The sequence below is a fragment of the Strigops habroptila genome, chromosome 1 (assembly GCF_004027225.2).
Source record: "Strigops habroptila isolate Jane chromosome 1, bStrHab1.2.pri, whole genome shotgun sequence".
NCBI classification, from domain to species: domain Eukaryota; kingdom Metazoa; phylum Chordata; class Aves; order Psittaciformes; family Psittacidae; genus Strigops; species Strigops habroptila.
The window spans coordinates 129,136,121-129,163,634 of NC_044277.2; the positions used below are offsets into that span (position 1 = coordinate 129,136,121).

Consider the following 27,514-nt stretch of genomic DNA (forward strand, 5'->3'; position numbering starts at 1 on the left):
TTGTTCCTTTTGGAAAGCAAAGATTGACTTTTCTCTAGGGTGATTTCTTGAATACTAATTGAATAGTTGCTTGGTACAAAAGACATCAAAACAGATGACAAGTTCACTGGTGACCTACCCTCAGACATGAGTATTTTCATAGTATTTACTGGGAGAAGGAAAGCATTTTGGTTTCTTTTTCCTCCTAGCTCACAGCAGTGGTTGTCATAGCATGTCCTATGGCTTGGGCATGCCCATTGGATTGCCCAGCTTCCCCAGTCAGATTATGCTGCATTTGGTCTTGCATTTGTGCTCCTTAAATTTTCTTTTGCACTGCCGCTATCAGTGAATCATTTGCCAGTGACTCCAGAATCCAGTGCATTACTGACATTTACACTACATTCACATTTATGAATGTGAAATGTAGAAAATTCCAGAAATCCTGTTATTGACTATTCGGTCCTATGGAAATTGTGCAGAGATTGGCGTTCTCCATATAAAATTAGTGTCCTCTCTAGGACATAGCATAGCAAAAGGCAAAGATGAAGATATAAAAGGATTTTAGATTTCCAGTGTTGGTTTGAGAATTCTTGCTGTCGAGTAAGCATAGGCTTGGACTATGGATTTGAACCAAGAGAAACAGATTAGTGAACAATTCACCTTATTTACTGAGGCCAGGGAAATCTTCATCAGATTTTGGGGCACTCATGTCTAACTGAGTATGTGTTTAAAACACACCTGAAGGATTCAAAAATCTTAGCATGGTGTAGGACTGATATGTGACACACTGATTTTGTTTTTGCCCAGTGTTTTCAGTGATTGACTGGTTAACTGGTGTGCCTTCCAAAAAGGGTCTACCTAAGCAGGAAGATTAGAAATATTAATAAATAAGTACTGATTTGACCTGCTCTTTCACTTTCACTTTCACTTAGCCTTTCTTTCTGTAAATCAGCCAGGAGAGATTTCCATTTTCCACTCCTTCTCCTGCCTCACAAACAGAAGATCTGTCTGCTGGCTAGTTAACTAACTCGTACAAGTGAAAAACCACCTGTATACTATGTTTGAGATATACAGTGCCGATCCATCTGCAGAATGCATCAGATGCCAGTTCGTAGATTTAGGGCAGCTCCTGGGAACAGGCTAAGGGATAGATTACAATGGAAAAAGGATTTACAGAAGCATTAAGAAGTATTTTCCCTTTTCAGTCATCTTCCCTTATCTCTTCACCTACCTCTTGTTATTCTTTGTCTTTCATGCTATAGTAGTGACGTTGTCTAACAATGATAACTGATGTGAGGGCTGGAAAAAAAGGTAGAACTACTGGCATCTTCTCTCAGTTTTGAAATTTAAACTTATGAAATCTTTTCCCTTATTAAAACCAAAAGACTGTCACTTAGTACAGAAAAGAAAAGGAAAAAGATTTTTTTTTTTTTTTTGCTTAGGCAGTATTAAACTCATCAGATTAGAATTTAAATACAGCAAATTAAATATAAATTTTTGAAGCCATTTTGAAACTGATGGAGCTTGACACAGTGTTCAGCAACTTACATGTGCCTTTCACAGGATTGGGCCCTGAGAGAAAATTGTTGAAAGACATCTCCAAATGTGGATTTCTCCATAACAAAGTGTCTGATCTTTTATAGCATCGTTGCACTGGGAATTAGGCTTGTCTTTGGGAATTTATAAAGCTTTTAGTAGAAGAGCATGATTTATGTCTTAGAATTTAACTATTCTCTGTAATAAATAGAAATGTGCCACAAGTATTTACTTGGTTGCGCCATGGGAAAATTTTGAACATATTGTTCACAGCTTCAGAATGCTATAAAAGAAGACATGTAATTTGCAGACTGGACTATCCTTTGTGATTTCTAACCAATAGATTTGATTAATATCTTTCAAAAGAGACACCAGCCAAAATGTTTACATCTCATTAGGCAAAGAAGAAGGGTGCACACACAGTTTTGATTATGAGCTCGGATGGTTCATTTCTCTGGGCTTCACATCCCTACTGCTTAAAGCAGACTGTAACTTTAAGATGTTATCTCTTGCCTGCGCAAATAAACAGCCAGTTATGCTTTTTATGGTAGGTAGTTCTCAAACCAACAGGGGATTAGAACATATTATCTGGAGTTTGTGGTTCCCTGCTGAACTATCACGGGCTCCATGGATTCCTGTCCTGAATATTTCACAGAGCAAACACCTCTTATCTGGGGTGATATTCTCACACTGGCCTCTTGGCCATGGACTTCAAAAGCTGATCCCAGGGAGGGCTAGAGAGGCAATAACCCTTAATATAACAGTCTCTCCTGATAGGGACAGAGAAGGTAAAGGTAAGGCATCTCAGAAGTTTGCTCTTGTGTGTTTAGCCCCATGGGGTGATAAGGGGCCATCTGGTTTTTTTGGTCCGCAAACTCATCTTTTTCACACTATCCCAGTATCAAGTACGCTTTAGGTCTGACTGGTATCAGCACCAGCAATTCTTCACTGATCTGAAGACATTTTCTTGGTATTTTTAGTTTTGATCCCAGGCAATTATCTTACCTGCTGTTGTGTAGTTTGTTTTTTTGCCCAAGTAAACATAGAAAATAAAATCTTAACAATTAAGTTCAAGATACTATTGGCTCAAAGAAAAGAAATTATTAAAATAGGACTTCTAACAGGTATGTTACTTATTTGTGGTTAAAGGGAAACGAGTGCTTAACAATGTGATTTAACTTAAAACATCGATTCATGGCAGTAGCTTCAAAAAGTCACATATTATGCAGCACCATACAGGATGCTTGCACCTTAATTGATTGTTCAAATAGAATATCAGTATTACCAGTTCTAGAATTTAAAAACTGCTTCTTAGACCTCAAAAATATTGTAAAAGTTATTAAAATATACCCAGATTCCCAGATTTCTTTTTGTTGTGGAGGTCCCAGAACACAATTCTTTCCTATTTTAAACTTTTCCCTGTGGCCATTTGTTTATCAGCGGAGCAGTGGGATTCTATTGCAATCTCCTGATTATAATAGCTTTAATGCAAACACTAGTACCATGCAACCTGCAATAAAATGGTGCAAGTTGCCAACACTGGCACATTTGAAAAGAAGAAAAAACACCCTACTCTTTTCCAGCATTTTAATCACCTTTGTTTGTTGTTTTAGGGGGTGGTAGTGGTGGAGTTTTTTAAAGTAAATTGTTCTTGCTTATACCAACTAATTGCCATAAAATTGCTTGAAATGCAAGAATGTACTTCCTAATCCCACAAGCTTTTACTCACTTTGAGCAGTCCTGTTGAGACCACACCACCAACCTGATTTATATTTACTAATATAAGTAATGTTTACAGGGACAGACCTTGCATTGTGAGTCTTAATGTAGTACAAAATCATATGCTAAAAACTCTTCAAAAGCATATTCACATGAGAAAGCTGTTATTTAAATACTTCCTGAAGTTTTATAGAAGTAACTTGGAAAGAAAAGGGAGTAGATTTGCTGTAAAATAAATCCATTTGAAATGTTTTTAGTGGTAATTTATTTACTTTGGATTCCTTCATTACTTGCCATCATTGATTGTGATTCATATACATTAAAATGGAGCAAGGGTCAGATCTTGGAAGATCTTTCTCTTTGGAAGGAAAAACTGAAAATAAGTGGATATCCAGGACAACAAAATACTGTTAGTTAATAAAAATTCAGTTACTTCCTGGTTTCTGTTTATGGTAAATGTTAGCATGAATTAAATATTTGTTTCCTTTTATCCATATTCTTACCCATTTCCCATAAATTCCTTTTTATAAAAATGACTGGTTCTCTAACTACATGGTGATCTGAAACTTTTCAGTATACGGCATTGTATCCATGTAGGTGCAGTTTGCTGTTAAGGGCTGGTTTCTAAATCTGCTTTTTGCTTACTTAATATAAAATGACAATTTAAAAATTAACATATTTTTCACAAATATGTTTTATTTTGAAAATTTTCATATTATTGTCTTTTTAAAATTAAAGAGAAAAGTCATTATTTTTTTCTGTTAAAAATGTGTAATTTCTACAAAAGCAATGGAAAAGATGAACAAGAATATCTTTATTTTTTTATGTAGAAATAAGGTATTGACTAGTAACAAATAAAATCCAATGGTTATTACTTGTAGCTATTTTATTTCTATTAAAGAAACTAGTATCTGTAGTCTGAGATATAACTATTGCAAAAAAATCCTTAATTTTCAGCTGAAAGTTATAGTTCCTTTCAAGTACAGGACTCATCTTTTATGATTCCTATATTGGAGGAACAGCTTTGCAGCAAACTAAAAAATATGACTGCTCTACGTACTAAAAAATTTACCAGGAATTTCAAAAAATTGTATGCAATTAGCTTTAAGATAGTTGCATATTTATGTTCAATGTTTTAAAGCATCTTACCACACAAGTAAAAGTGAAACTTATTATTGTTGAAACTTCAGAAGCCAACATAAACAGGTTAAGAGTAATTTTTCATTCACGCAAACATTTTAGTAATGTTTCTTCTTAAACCTTTATCAAGCCCTGGGAAAACCAGTAAGGAAAATCTATTGATCAAGTGATAAGATGGTATTTCAAAACATGCAATTTAATTAACAAATATGCTACATCAAAGGAGTTATCAAAAAATTTGTGATGTTTATATGACCTTGTGGACAAAACTTTATTTTCCTGCTGGTGTCAACTGCATCGACTTTAGCTTTGTAGAATATACATGAAGACAGTGCATACATTCTGAACCATGTAATTTTTTTCTTTTAACCCTTTTTGGGTGTGTACATTCCCACACACAGTGCACACCTCTCAGAATTTCCCAGATGCCTTTCGAGGAAAAACAGCAAGGTCACAAAAGTTGAACAGAATTGCTAAGCAAAAATCTTTAAGGGGTATGGAAAAAAGTAGTAGATCTGAAATGTTTGCATTCACCAGGGGATTCAGTCCTTCCACTTCATTGAGAATCACTAGGGTTTTTTTTCCAAATCACATTACAAATTTGAAAATTATCTGAACTGGCACTGCTTTTTATAATGTTTTATGTTACTGATAGGGAATAAAGAAGATTACTTTAAAAAGTACTTAAGGGGGTCTTAAGTACTTAAGTACTTAAGGGGGTCTGTGCAGTTCGAGTAGCTTGAGTGAAACAAAACACCAAGCAAAACACCAAACAGGATGTCCTTGTCCCCTTTGAACTTGAGGCATCACATGGACATGAAGCTACTGGATTCTCTGATTAGTTATGTGCTGCTGGACTCCCAGAGGCACTAAATGAATATAAGTTTTATGTAGTGCTTTTGAAAAGAATGGGAAATTAAATCAGCCTGATTTAGTACTTGATCACAGGTGTAATAAAGTTGGCAAATGGAGAGAAAATGAAGAGAAGAGAGAAGAGAGAGGAGAGGAGAGGAGAGGAGAGGAGAGGAGAGGAGAGGAGAGGAGAGGAGAGGAGAGGAGAGGAGAGGAGAGGAGAGGAGAGGAGAGGAGAGGAGAGGAGAGGAGAGGAAAGGAGAGGAGAGAATGGGAGAAAAAGGAAGAAGAAAGAATGGGAAAAGAGAAAAAAAAGGAAAGGAAAGAGAAAAGGAAAGAGAAAAGAAAAAAAAGAAAAGAAAAAAGAAAAGAAAAGAAAAGAAAAGAAAAGAAAAGAAAAGAAAAGAAAAGAAAAGAAAAGAAAAGAAAAAGAATGTGAAATGAGAATCAGAGTCATAGAATCATAGAATCATAGAATCATAGAATAGTTAGGGTTGGAAAAGACCTTAAGATCATCTAGTTCCAACTGCCCTGCCATAGGCAGGGGCGCCTCACACTACACCATATTACTCAAGACTCCATCCAACCTGGCCTTGAACACCACCAGGCATGGAGCATTCACAACTTCTTTGGGCAACCTGTTCCAGTGCCTCACTGCCCTCACAGTAAAGAACTTCTTCCTTATATCTAACCTGAACTTCCCCTGTTTTAGTTTGAACCCATTACCCCTTGTCCTATCACTACAGTCCCTAATGAAGAGTTCCTCTCTGGCATCCTTCTAGGCCCCCTTCAGATACTGGAAGGCTGCTATGAGGTCTCCACGCAGCCTTCTCTTCTCCAGGCTGAACAGCCCCAACTCTCTCAGCCTGTCTTCATACAGGAGGTGCTCCAGCCCCCTTATCATCCTCGTGGCCCTCCTCTGGACTTGCTTCAACAGCTCCATGTCCTTCTTATGTTGAGAACACCAGAACTGTACACAGTACTCCAAGTGGGGTCTCACGAGAGCAGAGTAGAGGGGCAGGATCACCTCCTTCGACCTGCTGGTCATACTCCTTTTGATGCAGCCTAGAATATGCTTGGCTTTCAGGGCTGTGAGTGCACGCTGAAGCTGGCTCACATTCAGTTTCTCATCAACCAACAACCCCAAGTCCTTCTCCTTAGGCTGCTCTGAACCACTTCTCCGTCCAACCTGTAGCTGTGCGTGGGATTGCCCTGACCCAGGTGCAGGACCTTGCACTTGTCTTGGTTGAACTTCATGAGGTTGGCATCAGCCCACCTCTCAAGCATGTCAAGGTCCCTCTGGATGGCATCCCTTCCCTCCAGCATATCGACTGTACCACATAAGAAGAATGTCTTCCATTCAGACCAAATAAGAATTTTCGTATTGCAATCTGCATTTCATGGTTAGAAAAGAAAGGAAAATGAGGAAAGATGTTGCTAATATACATTCTTTGCACAAAATTTTCAAAAAAGACTTATAGATCATTGGTCTATTATGTGTCATTACATTCAAAAAAAATTTTGCATTGACTTTAATGGAACTGGCCATCTTATAATTTAACAAGGGTACTTGTAGTGTAACCACTTCACTCATCCAGCCAACCTCTAGCATAGCGTACACTGACCAACTTGTCACACCTAAACCCAGTATTTCTAAGAGAGAAAATGGAAAATATCTTCTATTCCAAGGTAGGACATCATAGACTTCAAGCAGAAACTGAGAGGATATATTTAACTGACTAAATAGTCAGCACTGCTCTAGATATATTTACTCTGAAAAACAATAGCAGTCTTTTGGCTTTGGCTGGCTATTGACAATTAGAGCATCATAAACCAGATGTCAAACATTATGTCTTGAATAACCTGCTTTTTTCTTAAAAATCTGCCCATCTGTGTTGTCATCTGGACTCCCTAATTTAGTGCATTGGACAACACTGTCCTTGCTCAATACCTGTTTTTATTTTTTATTTTATTAAAAGTCTAGTGAAGGACAGTGCACCTGGGAAATATATTGGTTTGCTTGGGATGTTTCCTTAGCTTTTAAGACAACTAATGCACAGTTAGTATACTCTGCTTCAGAGGAGCATCAAAAATAAACATACAATCAAAAAAGTTGAGAGAAAAGGTGTCTCACTACTACAGGAATATTCCCTAGTCTATTTTATTATCATTATATCCCTATGTTACTGAACTGTGCCTTCTGTGTTAGTTTCAGATCAATGACTCGTGCCACATACTGGCTTTAGGAGATTGATCTGTGCAGACTTCATTACTGGAGAATGTCCCGAGACATTAAATTTTCATTTGCTTCAATGTATCTCTCTAAAGTAAGCAATCGTTCCTTTCTTTCAAATGTATCCTTTTTGAAGTGATATAGGTATGTGGCACTGCTTAGATATATGCCAACTGCTATTCCAAAAGAATGGGCTTGAGAGTTGCAAATTAATTCATGGCAGAAGAGGACATTTTTCTGTATTTCAGCCAGGGAAATCCCAGGTATGAGGATGGTGAGGCTGGACATCCAGGCTGGAACCATTCTTTTGACTGGGTAGCTTAACTTTGAAACCAGCAGGACAAATAACCAAATTCTTTTTTTTCCTGGGATATCTAAAAGCTACCCTGGTAAATGTATACCACTTACTAAGTTTTTGTCATGTTATTAGCAGAGAAGTGCCAGTATATTCAAGGGAAAAGAGCAGTGAAATAAAAATGCATTAGGGAAGATTGAGCTAAATACTGAGTGGAGCTTAAAAGCACAGATGATGTGTGTCTTAGCCAAAGAAAGCGAGACCCAAAGTGAGTTGATGGGATAACAAATATTTTGAATCAGAAGAAGTGTAGTCTGAGGAATTATTACTGGGAGTAATGGAACAAATTTGGCATACAGATCTTCAGTCTGCATATAATTATTTTCCAAGTTTATGAATCTGGAAATATTCTACAAGATATTCATAGATGAATAGGCTTTAAAGCTAAAAGGATTATTGTTATGACATGGTAATATAACCTCTTCGGTGTTACAAGTAGAACAACCATAAGTTCTACATAATTTCTATGATTTCTGTATAAAAAAAAAACCCTGTTAGCTTGAGATTTGAAAGTTTATTACAAAAATATTAGCATTATTATATAGAAAATATTTTAATTATTTCACAGTAACTATATAATTGATATGCTAATATTGTGTGATTATGTTAGTATATAACTTGCTTATATAAAAAAATTATTTGAAAGCAAAGCTCTGTAACCTACAAATCTCTAGCAAGAGAAATTTTTCAGATATTAATAAAGACATAGTTTATTTAGTCTAAATATATTCATCTCTAATTTCATACTTACCTGAGAAACTTCTCACTGAGCATACTGTGTTCACAATGCCAAAGCATGACCTTGGTAGATGAAAATAAATTTTACCTGCCTGAATGTAAACAGTTTTTCAGAGCCCTAAACGAGCTTCCCCTCTCCAAGTTTGGCTTTCTGAACATTACACATCTTAATAAGTCCAGATTTTAAGACAATCAATATAGAAAGGTGTTTAATTACAAAGAGACTTTCATCCTTTCTGAAAATTGGTGCAACAGATCTCCCCAGAGTAGTAACTAGCCTGAAGGAGTAACAGAGGCAAGACAGCTAGCCTCCTTGGTTAAAGGTAGGGGAGACAAATCCTAATAAATGTTAAAATCAAAGCAGTGTTTGCTTCAAGATGTAGAAAGGTCATAGGTTAAATATTAAATCAAATTAAATCATAAGCAAGTTTTCTGTTAACATCCCAAGTTGCTAAAGTTGATAGTTAAATTCCCTAAAAAGAAAATAATCTTCATAACCTTCTATGTTCAGTCAAAATTTTACCCAAGTTCTTCATACAGATTTTAAGAGAGGTATTGTGGTATGTTCAGAGGTGTCATAAGCTTACCATTACGCTTCACTGGAAAAAACTATTTTGACATAAATCCAGGTGTTGATGTTGGTGATAGGAGATTCTATTGGTTCTGCTATTTTGTACTACCCCATGAATGAGCTGGAATACAAAAAAACTTTCTTCTCCATTATTGTTAAGAGTAAGCAGTATTTCAGAAGGGGTGCAGAGATGAAGCATATGGGTATGGTGAGATGGTGAAGGTAAGGGAAGAGATACAGCGAGTAAAGAGGTCCCCAGTAAACCCAATACGCAGCTGTTAACCTTCCTGCAGTGCCTCAAAGTCCAGCTCCCTTGTCAGCCCCTGCTTCTCCAACTCCCTCAGCTATCATAAATGCCCTGCACATATCCTTCAACACATATGCACTGGTACTGTACACATATATATTTGGGCTGACAATTAAGAATTATGAGGTTTTTTTAATGTTCTGCTTCAAACATCTGGACGCTTTCAGGATTTGGTCTGTCTAGAAATTACTTTCAATATGTTTTGAAGGTAGACTGAAATTAAAACTGATCTTATAGCAGCACATGGTATTGGTACCTTTAGATAACATACTATGGACTATAGTTTTCCAGGGAATGGAAGATCCTAAGGAGAATTAAGACTATAAAGCCAGTTGTGGTGTTTGTTGTTGTTTCAACAATTTAGTCCCTGAGCTGAAAGGAAGAGAGAATAACAGGAACAAGCTGGCCACAGAACAAATAAATATGGCATTGGCTCATATTCATTACAACACATTGGACAAAAATGAACAACGGCAACTATCAGCTTTCATGTACTTCCTTGGAAAATGCCAGTGTTGTGTAACTTGACCAAAAGGACCACGTATACCACTGCACATACACAACCCAGAAGGGAAGTCCAGCCAGCACTAGCAATAAAAAGCCTTTTCATACGGAAATGTGGTTTACGTGGAATATTTATTTCTTTCATCCAAAAAGTATCAGTTTAGCATATCACTGTGTATTTTCTACTCTTTCAGTTTTCAGAAGAATTCCAAGAAACTCATTTTGCTACTGAATAGGAATGATATTAGAAAGCACTATTCAGAGACTTGGGGGGATAGGAAGGAGAAAATAAAGGTCAACACAGAAGAAAAAGCTTAGATGAATAAAGGTATGTCAGAGAAAAGCTTCCCATGAAAGATTATGGAGAAAAAAACTTTTTTTAAAACAAACATAAGAAACAATATATAAATCAAGAGCACAAAAGCCTTGTTTTATGATTTTTTTGGTTTATTTTCTTTAAATTTCTTGTATCCCCTTTTTTTTTTTTTCCCCATTGTTAAAAAATAGCCAAAACTTCAAAGGCAAGCTGCATGTGTTCTAAATCAGGACTTCAGTGCTGATGTATGACAGCACAAAAATTAAAACTAAATAAATGTGCTGTCTAAACTCCCATATTTCTAAAAAAAATTGCTTTAAAGGCTTTAAAAAATTAGAATTATTGCTTGATCTTACCTTACCAACCATAATGTTTTCACCAGAGTAGATGACAAAATATTACATTAAAAAGCAAGAAAAAAGAGTGTTGTCTGAATATATCTGAACACCTGTACTTGGCTGTCTTGCAGTTTTGTCAGACAGGCAAGGGGGAAAATGAAACTTTGCAGTGATTTGTCTGATAGTGGATATGGACTGCATAAATTCTCAACTTATCCACTGTTTTCTGTAAGGCTTCTTGACAGTCAGGGTAAATCGATGAAAGCAAGGCAATATGCCTATGAAGGCAAGAATAACATTCCTGGTTTATCACATAAAAATGGTTGAAGAATAGAAAGATTCTCATGAAAAATTGTTTGTGCAGGTTTTCTATTTTCTTTTCAAAATATGAACTTTGTAACAGGTCAAGTTATTGTTCCATTTTATTTTACTGTCTTTGGACATGATCTTGCTGTTTTCTTTCCTTAAGTGAAATGGCACGTCTGCCTTTAATGGTGTCTGGCCACAGCACACCAGTTAAATCTGCTTGCAAAAAAAATTTTGGGGCTGGGGCCTCTTGTGGCATCCCTTTTGCTCTGGCCTTTACTTTTACAATGGCCATTTACTGTTCTTCTACTAAGTCATCTTGATTTGTATTGACTCATTTGTTCTATCAGGCTGCAAAAGGAGCAAGTGGCCCAGGCAAATATTAATTCAAATCTGATCTTCTTTGTAAACTTCTCTTTGACTTTTAAAACTCAGTCATCCCATCCTTGCCTGTGTTTCTTTTTCATTTCCTATTAAGAAATAGTGACAGGCTCTAATTATGTTCTCATCTAAGTCTGAGGAGTGGTATTTCTTTGCAAAAATTCCTGGATATTTGTGTGATCAAGAGAACTGATTATTTACTAGTTATCACTTTCTCTTAATTAATCCCTATTCTGTTGTATACAAAGTTTTGATTACACATTAAGAGAGTAGATACTGTACGATATAATTTTATGAGCACTAATAAGAAATGGATAATTAAGATTAGGAAGTCAAAGTAAGCAGTGTGCCCGGAGCCACTAAGCTAAACATAACATTTGGCAAATGCTAACAGGTATCTTCACAAACAACTTTACGAATGTAACATTTGGCAAATACTAACTTATATTTACAAACAGTATTGAACATGAAGCAGGGCTACGTGATCTGAATTATTTATTTGTAACTAATACTTCAATCAGTTCTAATAGTGTACAAAAGATTGGCCAAGCTTTCATGTAATACAAGGACAGGGATAACCTCCTAGTGAGTTTGAGATATTCTGGGCTTCTCCAACTTTAACCACCCAGCCTTGGGGCCTGAATTAAAAGCCCAGACCCTTTAGATGGCCAGGAAAGCCTCCAGAGGCTGACTCAGGAGTACCAGAGACCTCCAGAAAGTGACTAACAAAAAAGCCTGTCAGCCTAAGAGAGATTTGAAGAAACTCTCAAGGGTAATTTGAGATTTTTTGATATTTACTAAGTGCTAAAGTTGCCTCTCCCACATATGGACTTCAGAGTTTGCCAAGATTCATCTTGGAGCCAGTTACTTTGAGATTTTTAATACACACTACTGATATAGATAACACATTTTCATTTTTCGTAAGTTTTCTAATAAAGTCTTTACAATGTTTAACCAAGGAAAGGGTTTGTCATTGTTTCCATAGATGTCACCTAGAACACATGTATGGAAGTGATATGTGGGCTTTACATATTGAACTTTTTAAATGTGGCCTGAAATTTTGTTTATAGAAAAAAGAAATATATAGTCTTTAAAATGCTAGATAGTTAGAGTAGGAGCAAATAGTAGTTACATTTATGTTGCCTATGTTTTCTCTTCTGCTTTTTTCTATGAGAATTCCTCAGAATTTTTTATTTGTTGCAGTCCTTTGAAGGCTGACAAGGGAATACTCTCAGGTTGGCAAAGTGTCATTACCTTTTTCTGTTATATTCTCTGCTGTCCAATGAACTGCTAAAACTTGTTTCTTTTCCTCTCATTTCATTCGTAATTAAGATATTAGCAGCATATGAAAATAAATAAATGAAAAATTTGAATCTGGATTCGCTGAAAGTAGCATCAACAGAGACTCTTGCCAGAACAAGTTTTCCAGTTTGGCGCAGACTTTCATCCATCTGTAGGATGAATGAGTTGCTCACTTTAGTCTCAGTTGAAATTGTTTACACACTCTTTTCCTTGAAACAGTAAATCTAGAAATTGCATATAAAAACTGTGCACAACGGAACATTATTTGGGTTGCAAGGTCAATTGCTCTGAAGTTAGGGCAAGTGAGATTTATGATTGCTTGCACAATGGATCCCTTTTGCATATGCTTTAAGATAGAGTTGTTAATTAAATGAGCATCTACTATTCTGGACCTTTGTTTTTCTCAGTATAGAGACAACCAGGTTCAGATTGTAAGTATAAGCCAGCAATAAATGCTAGTTTCAAAGTTCCTGCAAAAACCTGAAAAATAGAGGAAACACTTGTTCGTCTACCTTCTGTATATAATTTTTTCCTGTTATCTTCTTTTCTATAATGAAAAGCAAACTTAAACAGCATGAGCTCTGTTCTTAAAAGTTTTTGGTAGAAAAATGGCACGGTGGAGCCCTAGATTTCTTGTTTCTTGAATCTTAATTTCAGATGAAACAAAAATGGTTTTTATTTTTCTAATTGTCCAATTTGAAACATCAACCAGCAGGTCTCTTATGTATTTCAATTGGCCATGAAAAACCACAACCAGAAATTCAGGCAGCGCTCTGATCCAAACATTAAATTGCATGCATTATATAGTAGTCCCATAGAACAGACAATAGTCACGTTGAAACAAATTTCTCTTGAGCATTTCCAGACACAGCGAGGATGTGGGAAGACCCGGTACAGCATGTATAAGAAGTAAAAGTATCCTAGTCTGAAGGGGTCACAAGTACTATTCCTGCCTGTTCTTGGACATTTGAGACAGGATAGGATGAAGAAGAAACCTATTTCGTTACAACTCCCTCTGCCTGCTCACTCACACCTGTAACAGCCCTGCCAGTTGCACATATTGGATTTCACACTTCTTGAAAAGGCATCATCCACATCTTACTCTGATTTATATAGATTTTAACACTAACGATATGTATTTTACTAACAACTACCACCACCAAAAATCATCTTCAGTTTGAAAGTCACTTTTTTCTTTATCTACCTGCAAGCACTAGTCCTCAGACATGTTTTCTACTCAGATCTGAGAACTCAAGTCCTTGCAGGTATTATAATAAATATATGTATATGGAAAGCTAGTTTGAGTTTATTTGTGAAGACCCATTAGAATAAGGCATGGTCTGGTAGGATATGTAAGTAGCTAAAGGGTTAGAAGGAGCAACTGCTGTTAGCTCCTTGAGTTCAGATGAGTTTAGGAAGCTTTTGTGCATCCACTGTAAAATCTTTGTTCCAGTTGATAAAATGTGGATTTCCAAATGCGTGTTTGAATTTTAATGTGGATTTCATTCACAATTTCAAAACAGATTTTACTGTGGTTAAAAAAAGAGAAATGTTTGCACTTAGTTAGCTAAATTTTGCTTACAGTTCCAGAGGTATAAATACATTACACCCATGGGATTACTTCAGATTTTGTCTCTATGGCAGTATGGTAGTATGAATAAATGGCAAGTAATGTGATTGCTGTCAGGGAAACCAGCTTATTGTCAAGTACCTGCTTATTTAAATGCCTTATTTGCTTTGAGTGTTACCACTAACATTTTTGCTTATACATACAAATCTGTCACCTGAAGCACACTGTATTTTCAATTCAATGCCAGCTGTCTATGTTTAGACCTTGTTTGAGTTAGTAACCAGTCACTGAGAAATCCAGAGTTCACAGTAGACAAAATCTGAACCATTTTCATGTCAGTGTAGCTGTGGGACTGCCTCATCTTTCTCTATATATAAAGGATGCAAAAGCATATCCCTGACAAAGAATTCAGAAATGCTCTGCATCCCTTTGCAGTAATATGATCGTAAGGCTTCTCTGTTGTATTTATTTTCTGACCATTCCTGGTGGTTTTAAGAAAATCTAACTCCTTGACAATGCTTAGTTTCATATTCATTTTCGTTCTTTCTCATCCATTCAGTCATCCAGTAATTTTGCTTACATGCCTTCATTGTCTATAGTCACAAATGTGTGTGTTTGTCATCTTATTTAATAACAGTCTCTTTTATTAACCCAATGTACTTTTATCCTTTTCCCAATTCTCTCATGTCTCATTTTTTGTTTTCTTTCATCTTTCTCTCATGTGTAATTAATATTAATTCATTACCTCTAACATAGTAGCTTGCTGTAAAATTTAGGTAAAAGCAGTGGGAAGATGCTAGAATTTTGGTGAATGACCATTTATGAAATGAAATCAGTGCTTTGGACAAAACTAAGAATGACTAAACAGTGCATCCTTCCTGCTGGAGTGACCATTGCATTCTCTGATGAGTGGAGCTGTTCTGATTTTGACATATTTCCTCATTCTGCTCTATTTATCTGTAATAAGACCATCAAACACCTCTGTTGTCAAGTGTTTCTAAGAGGCTTTGCTGTGAAGTTCAGATAATTTCTGCCCAAGATTTCAGCTGCTGCAGCTCTTCAGCTTTGTCAGAAGGAAGAATAAATGCAATCCTGATGTTACAGTTTGGTATATGTTGTTTGCTAAGTTTCTGGAACCGCTAGGGAGCTTTGAGCTCTGGCTGCAGGTTATTTTACTTCTAGCTGTTAAAACTCTAGAGGGAGAAACAGTAGCTATTCTGGTAGTAGATTTTCAGTGTCTCCATTTCAAAAAGCCAATGTACTGTTTTCCCTTGAAGAGAAAAATTACTGATGTTGCTCAAGAAACAGCATCTTAACACAATGAATGATTTTTGCCCTGTTACGAACTTCCCACTTTAAGAAGAATGACTAAGATGACTGTGGTAATGCAGCTGCAACAACATCTGGAGTCCTCAAATTACCTTGACACTAGTTAGCCGGATTTAGGTCTGAGTGTAGCACAGAAATGTCATTGTTTGTCTTGATATTTATATTGTTCAATGAAGATTACCAATTATTTTAGGTCTGCCAGCACCTTTTAATACTGCTGTCATACTATAGTAACAGCAGAGATAGTGCTCATTTTCTTGCTTATGGATCCTGTAGAATTGGGTCACTCCCGAGCGACTCTGCTCCTCATCCAGAAAATCCAGAAGGTAGTACTCCATGACTGCTCAGCCACCTGAAGGCATTTTTCAACCAGGCCTTGTGATCATTGGTTCAAGTTTCTCTAAGAAAAGGTAGAAAACTGCTAGTTGAAGAATTCCATTAGAGTTTCTTGAGCACTAGTTCTCAAGCAGTAATTAGTGTGTCACCACTTGGCTGCAGAAGCTCACAGAAGGGCTCTTTCTGAGAACCGTATGTCAGAGGACTGGAAAGACAGGGGTGGAATATTTGATATTCTAAGAAAACATTTTATTCTCTATGTGTTTCTGGGTGGAAGAATTTCTGGGGAAACAGAGGCAACTCCTTTTCCAATTATCTCCTTCTAGATCACAAGTTGCATTGTACATGAAGCCCTCTCATTCACCCAGCAGCCAAACCTGGCCCTAATGTCTACAAAATTAATAAATAATATATGGAACACTTTTAGTCTTATTCTTCAAAAATTTTACATATCTGTGATGAGGGTGAGTCATATATTTAATTCTGAGGAACAGTCTTCTACGTATTTCCACTTCCTGTGCAAAACAAGAGGTGGAAATAGAACAAAGTGATGTCAGTCCTGCCTTCACCTGAGGCCCATGCAATTCCTTGCCACCTTTTCTTGTTCTCCCAGCAGGTTAAAACCGGGAGAACAAGATGCAAACTCTGCTGTGAATAACATGAGTAACTAGGTTCTGACATAACTCTTCTCTTTGGGAAGAAGGCTGGATAGAGCCACCTATGTCATTCAAATGGCAGCTACAGTTTCTTTTACACTGTGGGGTTTTATCCACCATTTCAAGGCATCTGTGTGTCCTTTTAATAGCATGAAAAGGGACAAAGGAGTTGTTGTATGGATTGAAATCACATCCTTAATTCCTACAAGTTTTTGTAATAGAACAGCATAATAGAAAGTTGCTCAATGTATTTTACTTGGAAATTGCAATTAATCAGAAGACTGTAAGGAGTAAGACCCCAAACCTAGTTTCAATACCATTTCCTTTAGTGAGTTTTACACATTACCTTTTCAATAAGTGGTGACAGGCAGTGCATTTCTGGGCAATTATAGCATATGTCAGGTGGGGTTAATGGGCACAAGGCCAGAGAAAAAGTGAGTAACTACTTGAGATGTACAGTAATCCCTTAGAAATGCACTGCCTATTCCCTCCTGATGTTATAAAATTACGCTTGTTAAACAATGTGATCCAAATCCTGAGGGGCACTAGACCTCTGATATTAATACTGAGTTCACCAGGAGACTTAATGCCAAATTGGTCAGGAAATAGAGTATTTACCTCAAGTCTATCCACCTACAAGGACCCATCCCTGATATGCTTATTGTATCTATGTTCCTAGTCTTGGAATGAGGAATGATCCACATCTGGAGGCCAGGTCTTTAGATAATGATATATGCTGATTAACACTGGCTAAGGAACTAGCCCTTAATTTAGTGTGGTATGTTGATGTGGCAGGGTCAATAAATGACTGCAAATAAAGTGAGAGCCTTAATTCATAGACCCTGAGAAACTGTATATGTTGGAAAGATCACTTAGTCCATGCTGCTTTTCTTGGCAGAATTTTGTAGACCATCTTCAGAAAATGGCAGTCAGTTCTCAGCTTCTGAGTGATGAGCTTTAAATCAGATCCTTTGTGTTAGTCTCTTGGGTCAATTCAAAATTAACTGACTTGGCTTTTCATCAGTTAAAAGAAGAAATAAGCCTAGATCTTCCCATCAGATTGTTTTCAGCCATAACTCAGTGCCCACATTTTAGTTATACTCATTTACAACAGCAGAAATTTGCCCCCCATTTAAAAAATGTGTCAAGTTGATTTTATAGGCAGTAGCATTATAATAAACTTCTCTAAACTTAATCAAGCTTACTGGTTTATTTGGATAGTCAATAGTAGTATCTGATTTTCATTCCAGCATGGATTAGAAACAAATTCCTCATACTTTGAATTATTTTTTTTGATCAGATGTCTTGTTTTCTAGCCAACCCCTTACTGAGTCTAGACTCAGATTTGGAGATATAATCATCTGTAATTTGTAACATCAGATGCATATATTGTGTATCCGTTTAAATCAGGCAACTTGATCAGATTTGAAAGAAGTTATTGTGATAACAGTACTGTCACTTGCACTATCAGCTTGGCAGATTTCACAATATGTGGGACAGATTTTCAGTAGATATTTAACAGCCTGATTAGACTATCCTCATAGAATTCATTCGGAGGAATTTTTAAGCATGGGGGTGGTGGGGAGAAAGAAAGAGAGAAAAGAAAGGCTGCAAAACCCCATAGAGAATGCCCTCACCACCCAGATGAAGCTTTTTTCAGAGAGATCTGAACCTGAGATTCTGAAATGTCACCTTGCTGTTTGCAGTTCTATATTTCCTTTCTTGGCTTCCACTTTCTGAAGCAGAACAGCTACATGTTCCTGGGGGGAAAAAAAAAAATAAGAATAAAAAATTAAGAACTCTGTGGGAAGGATAATCTTGCTTCCTGGCCAGTTTTACTTAGTAGAGGATTTACTAAATAGGAAGCAAAACAAAAGAGGGGGAGGATGACAGGACAGGGGAGAAATTATTACTTAGGACAGGTGTGAAGTAGAGATGGAGAGAATGTGAGGAAACTGAGAAGAAGCGAAGACATGGAGCAAATAGCTAATAAGAACAGTACAGCCAGTTTTGGGAATATCCAAAGGTTCCTATTTTGTCTCTGGCAGCTGAAAACTGTGGTTTAATATTTTCCTTCTGAATCCACATGACAGCACTATAACAGCTCTGAAAACATCATCAGTATTTTGTACATTACTGTGACCTTTCCTGGAGGATACAGAATCCCTGCTTCTTGATAATACAGAGCACAAAAGAAATCCCTTCCTATCTTTTCAGTATGAATTAGATGGGAGAAGAGTTTGGGAGACACATCTTCCTCCATGTGTTTTCTTTGAGGAAGATTTTGTCAGGTGGTCACTGCTGTTGTCGTGTGCTGGAGGTGTACAAGTTCCTCCTTCCCACAGTACTAAGCACATGCAATGGACTATATGACCCACTTGGATACATACATATCTAGAGCTGAAGATGCCCAGATGATCCTACTGAGCATTTTCAAGGTGACCTTTTCCTGTAGTGAGACAGGTTTGCATTATTTGGCTTTCAAAGAGGTAGCCTATGTATCCTTGAATATGTACTTAATAGAGATTTAATAAGTTATATTCAGTGTAGCAGCTAAAGAGCAGCTAATTATGAAAAACACATTACTGTAGAACTAACAGGCATGCAATAAAAACATCTATTACATAAATTGTTAATCCATAAAAAATGTGTTCCTGAGACCATTGGTATTTATTTAACATACAATTACTGTCTAATTTAATCTAAATTAAATGCCTGCTTGAGACATGTAATTTGAAGTGTTATTGAGCTTCCTTCTCTGGCATTAAAAGCAAGAAATCAGCAGCTAATGCCTGAAGGCCAGATCTCCACCATTTAAATTCAGGTACCTAAATGCTAACATTCATAATTTCAGCCATTTGGAAAATGTTTTTCATAAGAATGTATTTGGCATTAAAATCTCCTTTCCCCCTCACTCAAGGCCACATCCTGCCAACTGACTTAATCCAGATGAAGTTTTGATTGAATAAAAGGTTTTGAATTAAAACTTGCAAAGAAAATGTGCTCTCTTATCACAGAACACAAGCTTTGCAAAATGTTCTAGCTCCTGCCAGTGCTGGAAGGGTAAATTATCATTTGACTCCTGTATGGACATATTTATGTAGGACACGTAGCCTGGTGACTCAGGAAGTTATGTAAAAACTGACCCAGTTAATTTTAGATGCTATTGTTGGAAGAATATCAATGAAAATTAATCAAATAGTCACGAAGGAACCACAGGGAAGGAGTGTAGAACACTAGTGGGTAGACTTTTGGCAGCAATCATTGCAACAGTTTTAATAAGAGGAAAACACATTATCAAGTAAATTAGACAGTAATGACATGATTAAATGGTAAATAATAGTTAAATACATGCTTGGAGGTCCAGGACAGAGACTGTGGAGTTTTTGTTGTTTTGTGCGTATTCCTCTCCAGGCTGCTCTGAGTAGCCAGAGGAGCTCACCAGAACTCTGCCTGTAATTTAGGGTCAGATTGTAGCTTTTAAGACACTGAAGCTGAAAGAATTTTTGAGGCCCTGGTGCTAAGGCTGAGAAAGCTGAGGCTTTCTCTATAACTCCAAAGCTTTGCCAACCTTTCAATTGTTGACATGTCCTTGTTCCTTCACCAGCTGCCTCCCCTGAGCAAGGGCCAGTGCCACGGCTCTGCTCCGCCTGCTGTTGCCTAAAAAGTGACTGTGCAGGAGACATCTGCTCTCCTTATGCACAGTGGGGGAGATGGAAGGACTCTGTCTTCTGCTGAGGCAGGTTTTGTCCCCACTAGCTGGGTGTTTGCACATTTGCTGGTGAGCAAATTGAGTTGCATATATGACTGTTTAGGCAAACAGGGAGTGCTGCAGTGCTGCCTGGGAGCATGCCCCATCCATATGGTTCCTTTCCCCGTCTGCTGAGGAAAGGATGTGAAAAGAGTAACATTCACAAGTTGTCTTCATTCTCAAATGTTTCTTTCTCAAAATGGGAGGCTGTACACACAAACTCTGACTTGTTAACTTTACTTCATCTAGTGATAATACACAACACAGTTGTGTGTTGTGTGAGTCCATTGGAGGGGAACTGACCTGCTTAAGAGGTGTTTTTCCTGCTGTCTGCTTGCCACTTTCCTATTCAATTTGTCACAGTAAGGATACCGCAAAAACAAAAATAGAAAACTGAAATAACTCTGGATTCCCTTTTTACAGGGTTTAATATTATTTCTTGGTTGTCAGTAAATCCAGGTAGTGTATAGTTGCTCCAGTGGCTTTGGTCTAGTGAGGCAGAAGCTTCACCTATGTTATCCCTTGCTGCTTGGCAGAACTATAAGGAGTACATGGGGAGCTTGTCTGTCACAAAAAAAAAAAGGCAAACAGACATCTTGCTGGGACACTAAAAGCTGAAATAGTTATTATAATTATTATAATTCAAGTGATCAGCAAACTGTATCCTTCAATAACAGCCTGGCAGCTTGCTTATTAATTAATACAGTATCAATTTTCTCTCTTTTTGCTTCCCACAATAGAATATTTTCTTACATAAGGCTGCATATTGTGTCTCAACACTAATGAGGGGAAAGGGTATAATTAAAAAGCACGTTATGGTTTTGATTTAAAAGTTTATATTTTTACTTCAAAGGTCAGCAGATAACAGCTCATATACTGCATATTTCTCCAATGCATAACATGGTTTATAATGGTTTCAGTTTTAATCTAGTCTGTTTTGCTTAGATTTACAATTGTGCACCCACAGGTTTTTGTCAGGCAAATGTAAACCACTTTGTGAGTAGGATTTTCAGAACTACTTAGTAGTGTTTTAATGTTGCATCTTGCATAAATCAAAGGTTTATTATTGTTTTTGATAGGATCATAGCAAATGAATATTAAGAGCTTTTGCAAATTCTACCCTTGATGTCTAAATATTGGATCTATGAAGGGAACAGGTACTTTTAACATTTAAATTACAGAAAATATAAAAATAATAGGTGGCACAAAACCATGCTCATAATTTCCTGGCACACTGCATGAGCCCAATTTTAAAAAATGCTACTTCTCTGAAGCATAAATTCACTGAGCACTTTTATAAGATTTGAGAAATACCTCTGTTTCTCACTTACTGACTGAAATATTTGGATTTTTAAATACTGATTTTTTTTAATTATTATTATTAATATGTGACATTTTTACTTATGTTTATGGGCACAAATAATTGTGAATATTGCCAGGGCCATTTCAAACCCAGATTAATAGATGCCTGTCATTGAGTCAGGCATTCAGACTCTAAATGGCCTGAAGGCACCTGCAGCCTCTAAGAAGCAATGCCCATTTAAGGCTGGACTGAAAATCAAGCACTGATCTTCCAACTGAACATTTACTGTTTCTATAAAATGCCACTAATCTATAACTGTTATGCACCATTGCAAAAGCATGCAGTTTTAGATTACAGCAAATCCAAACAGAAAACATCTTTTAAGCCAGCATCATGGTTGGCACCTTTTTCAGCAGGAACAGTAGAAGGGCCAAGAACTGCTGCTGATTTCTAGAAATCCATGTGAGTTGAAAGATTCAAGATTAAAAATGCTTTTCTGACTCCTTTCTCACCTTAAAGTTGGCCAATGGGGTGTCAAATATGTGCTTGATCTCCTTATATCAGGGAAGATGACTGATTCTTTTCATGGTGCCTGTTACTATTTTCTTCTTGTTTTTCTTAATTATTTGGCATGCACTAGAGCCCATCTTAAAACCATTACTTGACTGGGATTCCTTTCTTTCCATTTTGTTACTTCTGCACTCCAGGGGATTTCCTTGAGGAAGCTAATATCTTTCCTAGGTTGCAGCAGTGACACAGGATCCAAGTTTCTTTGTTAAGAATTTCCATAACTCATTCGGTCACCGGCAATGTTGGTACTGTTGGCTCCCTTTCTAGGAAGTTACCTTTACTTTCTCATGGTAATCACACTGAAGTAAAGCCCCCATCTTGTTGATTTGGTTTGGCAACATTTTATCTTGTTACCATGATGTGTTTGGAAAGATTCTTTCTGTATGGCTCATTGCATCCTGACTCAGCCAGGGATGATTATTATAACTTTGATACTAGGAAAATTGTCAGGAAATTAGACAAACTAACATTTGTAACAATGTCTACAAGTTATATTATGCATAGTTGCCTAAAAGAAGAAAGAGGCATTGAGAGAGTTTATATTAATTGCCACTCATACCTCAGAAAATTGAGATGTGGCAGTAGCAATATTTGAGGTCTTGCAGTGGAATGTGCAGGGGAAACATGGTAGAGGGAAACATGGTAGAGCTTTCCCTTCGTCACAAAAGTTTGAGGTCTTGCAGTGGAATGTGCAGGGGAAACATGGTAGAGGGAAACATGGTAGAGCTTTCCCTTCGTGACAAAAGTCAACAAAGGAGAATGTTGACTTAAAAGTGCTGTTAGAATCCTCACAGACCCAAAGGGTGAGTTGTAAATGTGGGGAGTCTGTGCCTGTTCATTCTTCTTCATTTCCTTTAAATGCCCTGTGTACGACTCGCTTTATGCTGTTGGCGCTCTCTTATTATGAATCCGAAGATCACATGTGTAACATGCAGGCAGAAATAAATCCTGTAGGTAAAAGAAAGTAGAAATTGGCTGAAGATCAAAGGTTATCCTCATTCCACTCCTTCTTTCACTTTTATTATCTTGTCTAAATTTGGTCTTTTGTGGACAGGATTGGGTGAAGATTTTTTTCATGAGGAAAGGTTGAACTTAAATAAGAGTTTAAGGTTTTATTTGTTTTTCAACCCTGCATGTAATTTGAACCACAATGTTGTTTCTTTGCTAGAATAAAAGCTGCAGTTCTTATAGGGTACAGAAGATTGTGGAGTGGCTTAAGGAAACAATATTTCACCTCACGTATTCTGTGATCATCCATAGATTAAGTGGCAGGTAGAGGGTTTTGGGTTTTTTGTTGTTTGGTTGGTTGGGGTTTTTTTATCTGGTTGCTAAACCAAATCTAGTATAATTAAAGTCCCTATTCTAAAAAGAGTTGGGCATATGCTTAACAAAGGCCTAAGATGTAAACAGAACTAATTGTGAGATTGCTTGTTTGCCAAGTCAAGCCTTAATTCTGTGTATTGGAAAATTTCTCTAGAAAATAAGCTTATAATTTTTGTATTGATTTTTGCATTGAATTTCTGATGACCTTCTTCACTGGAACATAGTAAAAAGATATTGGTTTTCCCCTCTTTGTAGAGCCCCGGGTTTTAACAAATACCTTCTAAATGCTTTATTTAAGGCTATAAAAAACACTGCAATGAGTATTGATGACTGTCAGTAGAGCAACTAGCAAAGACCAAGTGGAAAAGATGTGGTGGGAATTTAACTTCCATAGTTTCAAAGCTTTACCTATCATTACTCACTGAAAGGAGATTAATCGAAAACAATAGCTGTCCTTAGGAAACTACCACAAAGCTTCTCTCCAAAATCTTCACTCCAAATTAACATTTTTTTGTGCAATTTTTCATGTCATTAAAAATGAAATAAATTAACTTTACATGAATCATGTATGAAAACTTTGTGGTAGGGCTTATGTAGTTATAGATCACCACAAAAAATGAAGTGCCATTGATTTTGGCTGCTGTGCAGAGTTGCTTAGAACATTGTTGGTCAGAAGTGAGTGGCACTGGTAGAGATCTCTACAAAGGTCTGGACAGTTTCAACTTATACGAAAACCTTGAATCAAAATAAGTGTTAGTGCTGATTCCAAAACACTTCAAAATGGAGCTAAGAGGTAACATATGTTTCTACTATTTTTCAGTCCATGGTTGCATACTATACACAAACCCCAAATACAAAGGAAGAAGCAATTTCTGAATAAAATGTTGTCATCTCATTTAAAAAATGCAATTACTTTCAATTATAGTATCATAGTTTAACTACAAATATTTTTTGTCATATCGATGCCATAAGTGACCAAGGTTATGTCAGATCTCTCTAAATAACATGGGTATATGTTACATTGATATGCAAATAGAAAGAGAATCCAGTATGATAATGGTTAACGATGGTAAGAAGAGAGATAACCTCATGTTTCAACTAATCTCAGGCTATTAGGGATCAGCATAAGGGACATTATCTCACATCTGCCTCATACAGAATTCCATATACCTAACTCCAAAGCATTTGGTACGGGCCATAGTCAGAAACAGAATACTGAATTAAATATATCCCATGCTCCCTGTACAATATCTGTGAGCTTTTACATTCTCATGCAGCAGATGTGAATTATGCCAGTAATATCTGTTCTGCTTTAATTATTTGCACTACTGTATTTGAATACTAGGTTTTGGTCACCTAACCAAGCAATTGCTGAAGCTAGCGGATGGCCGTGTTGTGCTGGCACTGGAGGGAGGACATGACCTTACTGCCATCTGTGATGCATCTGAAGCCTGTATAAACGCCCTTTTAGGAAATGAGGTAAAACATAAATCATAGGAGGTGGAGAGAATGACCTAAGTTTGCTGAAACTCCTATCTTTGATTTTCTTTTAATAACAATGGCATCAGTCCTTTTATCATTTGCTACAAAATCCATGCAATTTGAACATGTCTTAGAAATGAGCAGACTCAGATGAGTTGGTTTGGATAAATACCTCTAAATGAGATGACTTTACAAATCCTTTAGTGTTTGCCTAAATTATTCCCAGTTCTGAGTAATATTTAATACCTCAAAATTGCTTTTTGTGATGTACTGAATACCAGACTTGACATCATTGGTAGTCATTGGTGTGCATATCATCTATCAGGATCAGAACTTCCCACCAACTATCACGGGAAAAAAAAGTTTTTTGCAAGGTATCTGATAGTTTTAGGAACTAGGTATTGCAAAGGCACATTCTTTGCAGTATTTTGACACTGATTGGCGTAAGAAAGAACCTATTTCACAGGCTTTTGAAATTAAACAACAACATTAATAAAAGCGTGTCCAAGACTTCAAAAAAATATTTTAAGTTATAAATGAAGATTCAGGTTGATCTGTATCTAATTTAAATGGAGTTTCCAAAATTTATTAAAACACTATATGTTATTTAAAAACTTTTGAGACTGGACTATCAGACTAAGTAAATATGAATAAATTATATTTATGGACAAAAACACAAGATAAGCATTCATATTAGTGAAAATTGTTCTGTTGTCTGCTAGAAAATATCTTTTCTCCCATAAATGTGATCAGAAAGAAAATAAGCTTGCTGAAGGTGCAGCCAATATAATTTATGAAAGACAAAAGCCTTTACCATAAACTGTTAATTTTGCAAGATCTTGTTATAAAGTGGAGTGTGTTACTTTCTTTTCTCCCAGGAAGTGATAATAGCTATATAATCTCTCCAATCAAATGCATTAGTGCCAAATTGTAAGCTAGTCTGCCAGTTCCCTTTCACTTCGAGACTTTATACCTATATAAAGTGAATAATGTGAAGTAATGTGTCTTCTGATGGATGTTGGATAGAAGGATTTTCTAAATGTTCTTTTAAACCCCTGCTTTTCACTTTTATGACCTATAATAAGCATAAAAAATATTTTTATGCTTATTATTTTTTACATTATACAGGTAATGAATAAAGTGATAGCTTTTTCAAAAATATTCTCAAAAATGTAAAGAAGTAGCCACATTAAAAAAAAGAAAAAAAAAAACCTGTAATTGGGTTTTATCTGCTATCACCTTCGATAGGCCTGTAAGGAGAGTTTTCCAGTGTGGTGATATGCACTACTGAAAAAGATGCTCAGCTCAATGTTGGTCCTTTTATTTAGGTTCTGAAATCTGGATTACAAAACCTTAATTTGAGGCATCTGACAATCTTAGTGAATGCAGTGTTGCTTTCATGATCAGCTACTACTGCAGGACACTTTCATTGATATTCTTTGCCATCATCTTCTCTGTGGTAGTATCTTATGGCACCAGTGGCTTTTCATAGCCCTTCTAAACCCACTCTCTGAATTTGCACCCTTGTGGGACTAATGCAACTAGTATCATGCTAATGATGTGATGTGTCTTCCTTTGCATAGGTTTGTGGGTCCCTCTATCCAGTTATGACCATTTGGTGGTGCTACCCATTTATGAAAACTGCCTTGTTTTCTTTTAACACTACATCACACCCAACTACTGTTTCTTCTGTCACTGACTAGCCATTATCCAAGAAAGAATACTGATTGTAAGCAAAACAGTGTACTGGAAAAGAGACTTTCTTCCATTTTATTTTAGAGTAATTAGAGACCAGGAAATCAGATAAATTGTGAGTCTACCTATTTGCAAAATATAGCAAAGCAAATTTTAGAAGAGACAGAAATTCAGTAACTGAGAATAAAGACAAATATAATCATGCAGCCATTTTTATTTCACTTGTAAAAGAACATGGTCATTAATAACTTGAAACATCTCATGCAGTAAGTATTATTCTCATGTGCTTCTACTCACAGCATTGTCTTTAGGGACATTCATTAAACAGTCTGGTGCAGCAGAAATTCAAAGAGAAAATATGCTGTGGCTGCTAAGAAGAGAAAAATACTCCAGAGAGGATGTCGTTACCACCGCTATCATGAGAAACTGATGTTTGCTTAAAAGAATAAGTAAAGGTGTTGCCGAGGAGCAGACACTAATGAGGAAGTCTGATACCTAGTTAGCAGTTAGAAATCAGCACGTCTGTTGACATCTATAGATTTATGGCAATGTACACCACATGGCCCATAGCATATACATTGTTTGATTTCAGCATAATATTCATGAACTTGCACAGCACGCTCCCAGCATGTTCCTGCCAAGGACGAAAAAAAAGAATAATGTTTTTCTTCAAACAACCAATTATTGTAATTTAAGGATGCATTCTTCCTGGAATGCAATTCTTTACAGGTGATTAATAGGATAATTATAACTTATTATCTGCCCCCTTCACTTTTACAAATAGTGGTATATAGTGCAACCCTGGTTTAAAAACATTGGCAAGATGATCTTCAGTTTCTAAACACCACACACGTAATTGAGCTCAAATTAGAAAGGTTGGGAAAGGCCTTTGTAAGGTACTCTGCAGTTTGTCAGATGTATT

The 27,514-nt window shown here is 36.6% G+C and overlaps 1 protein-coding gene across 12 annotated transcripts in view; it reads left to right on the forward strand.

The window, feature by feature from the left end:
* Positions 1-27,514, forward strand: part of HDAC9 (histone deacetylase 9) — a 466,231-nt gene that overhangs the window by 410,847 nt on the left and 27,870 nt on the right. For all 12 annotated transcript variants that reach the window (XM_030470551.1, XM_030470022.1, XM_030470415.1 and 9 more), the window contains one exon: positions 24,761-24,894. In XM_030470551.1, the coding sequence (XP_030326411.1) occupies positions 24,761-24,894 (134 nt within the window). The remainder of the gene's footprint in view (positions 1-24,760; positions 24,895-27,514) is intronic.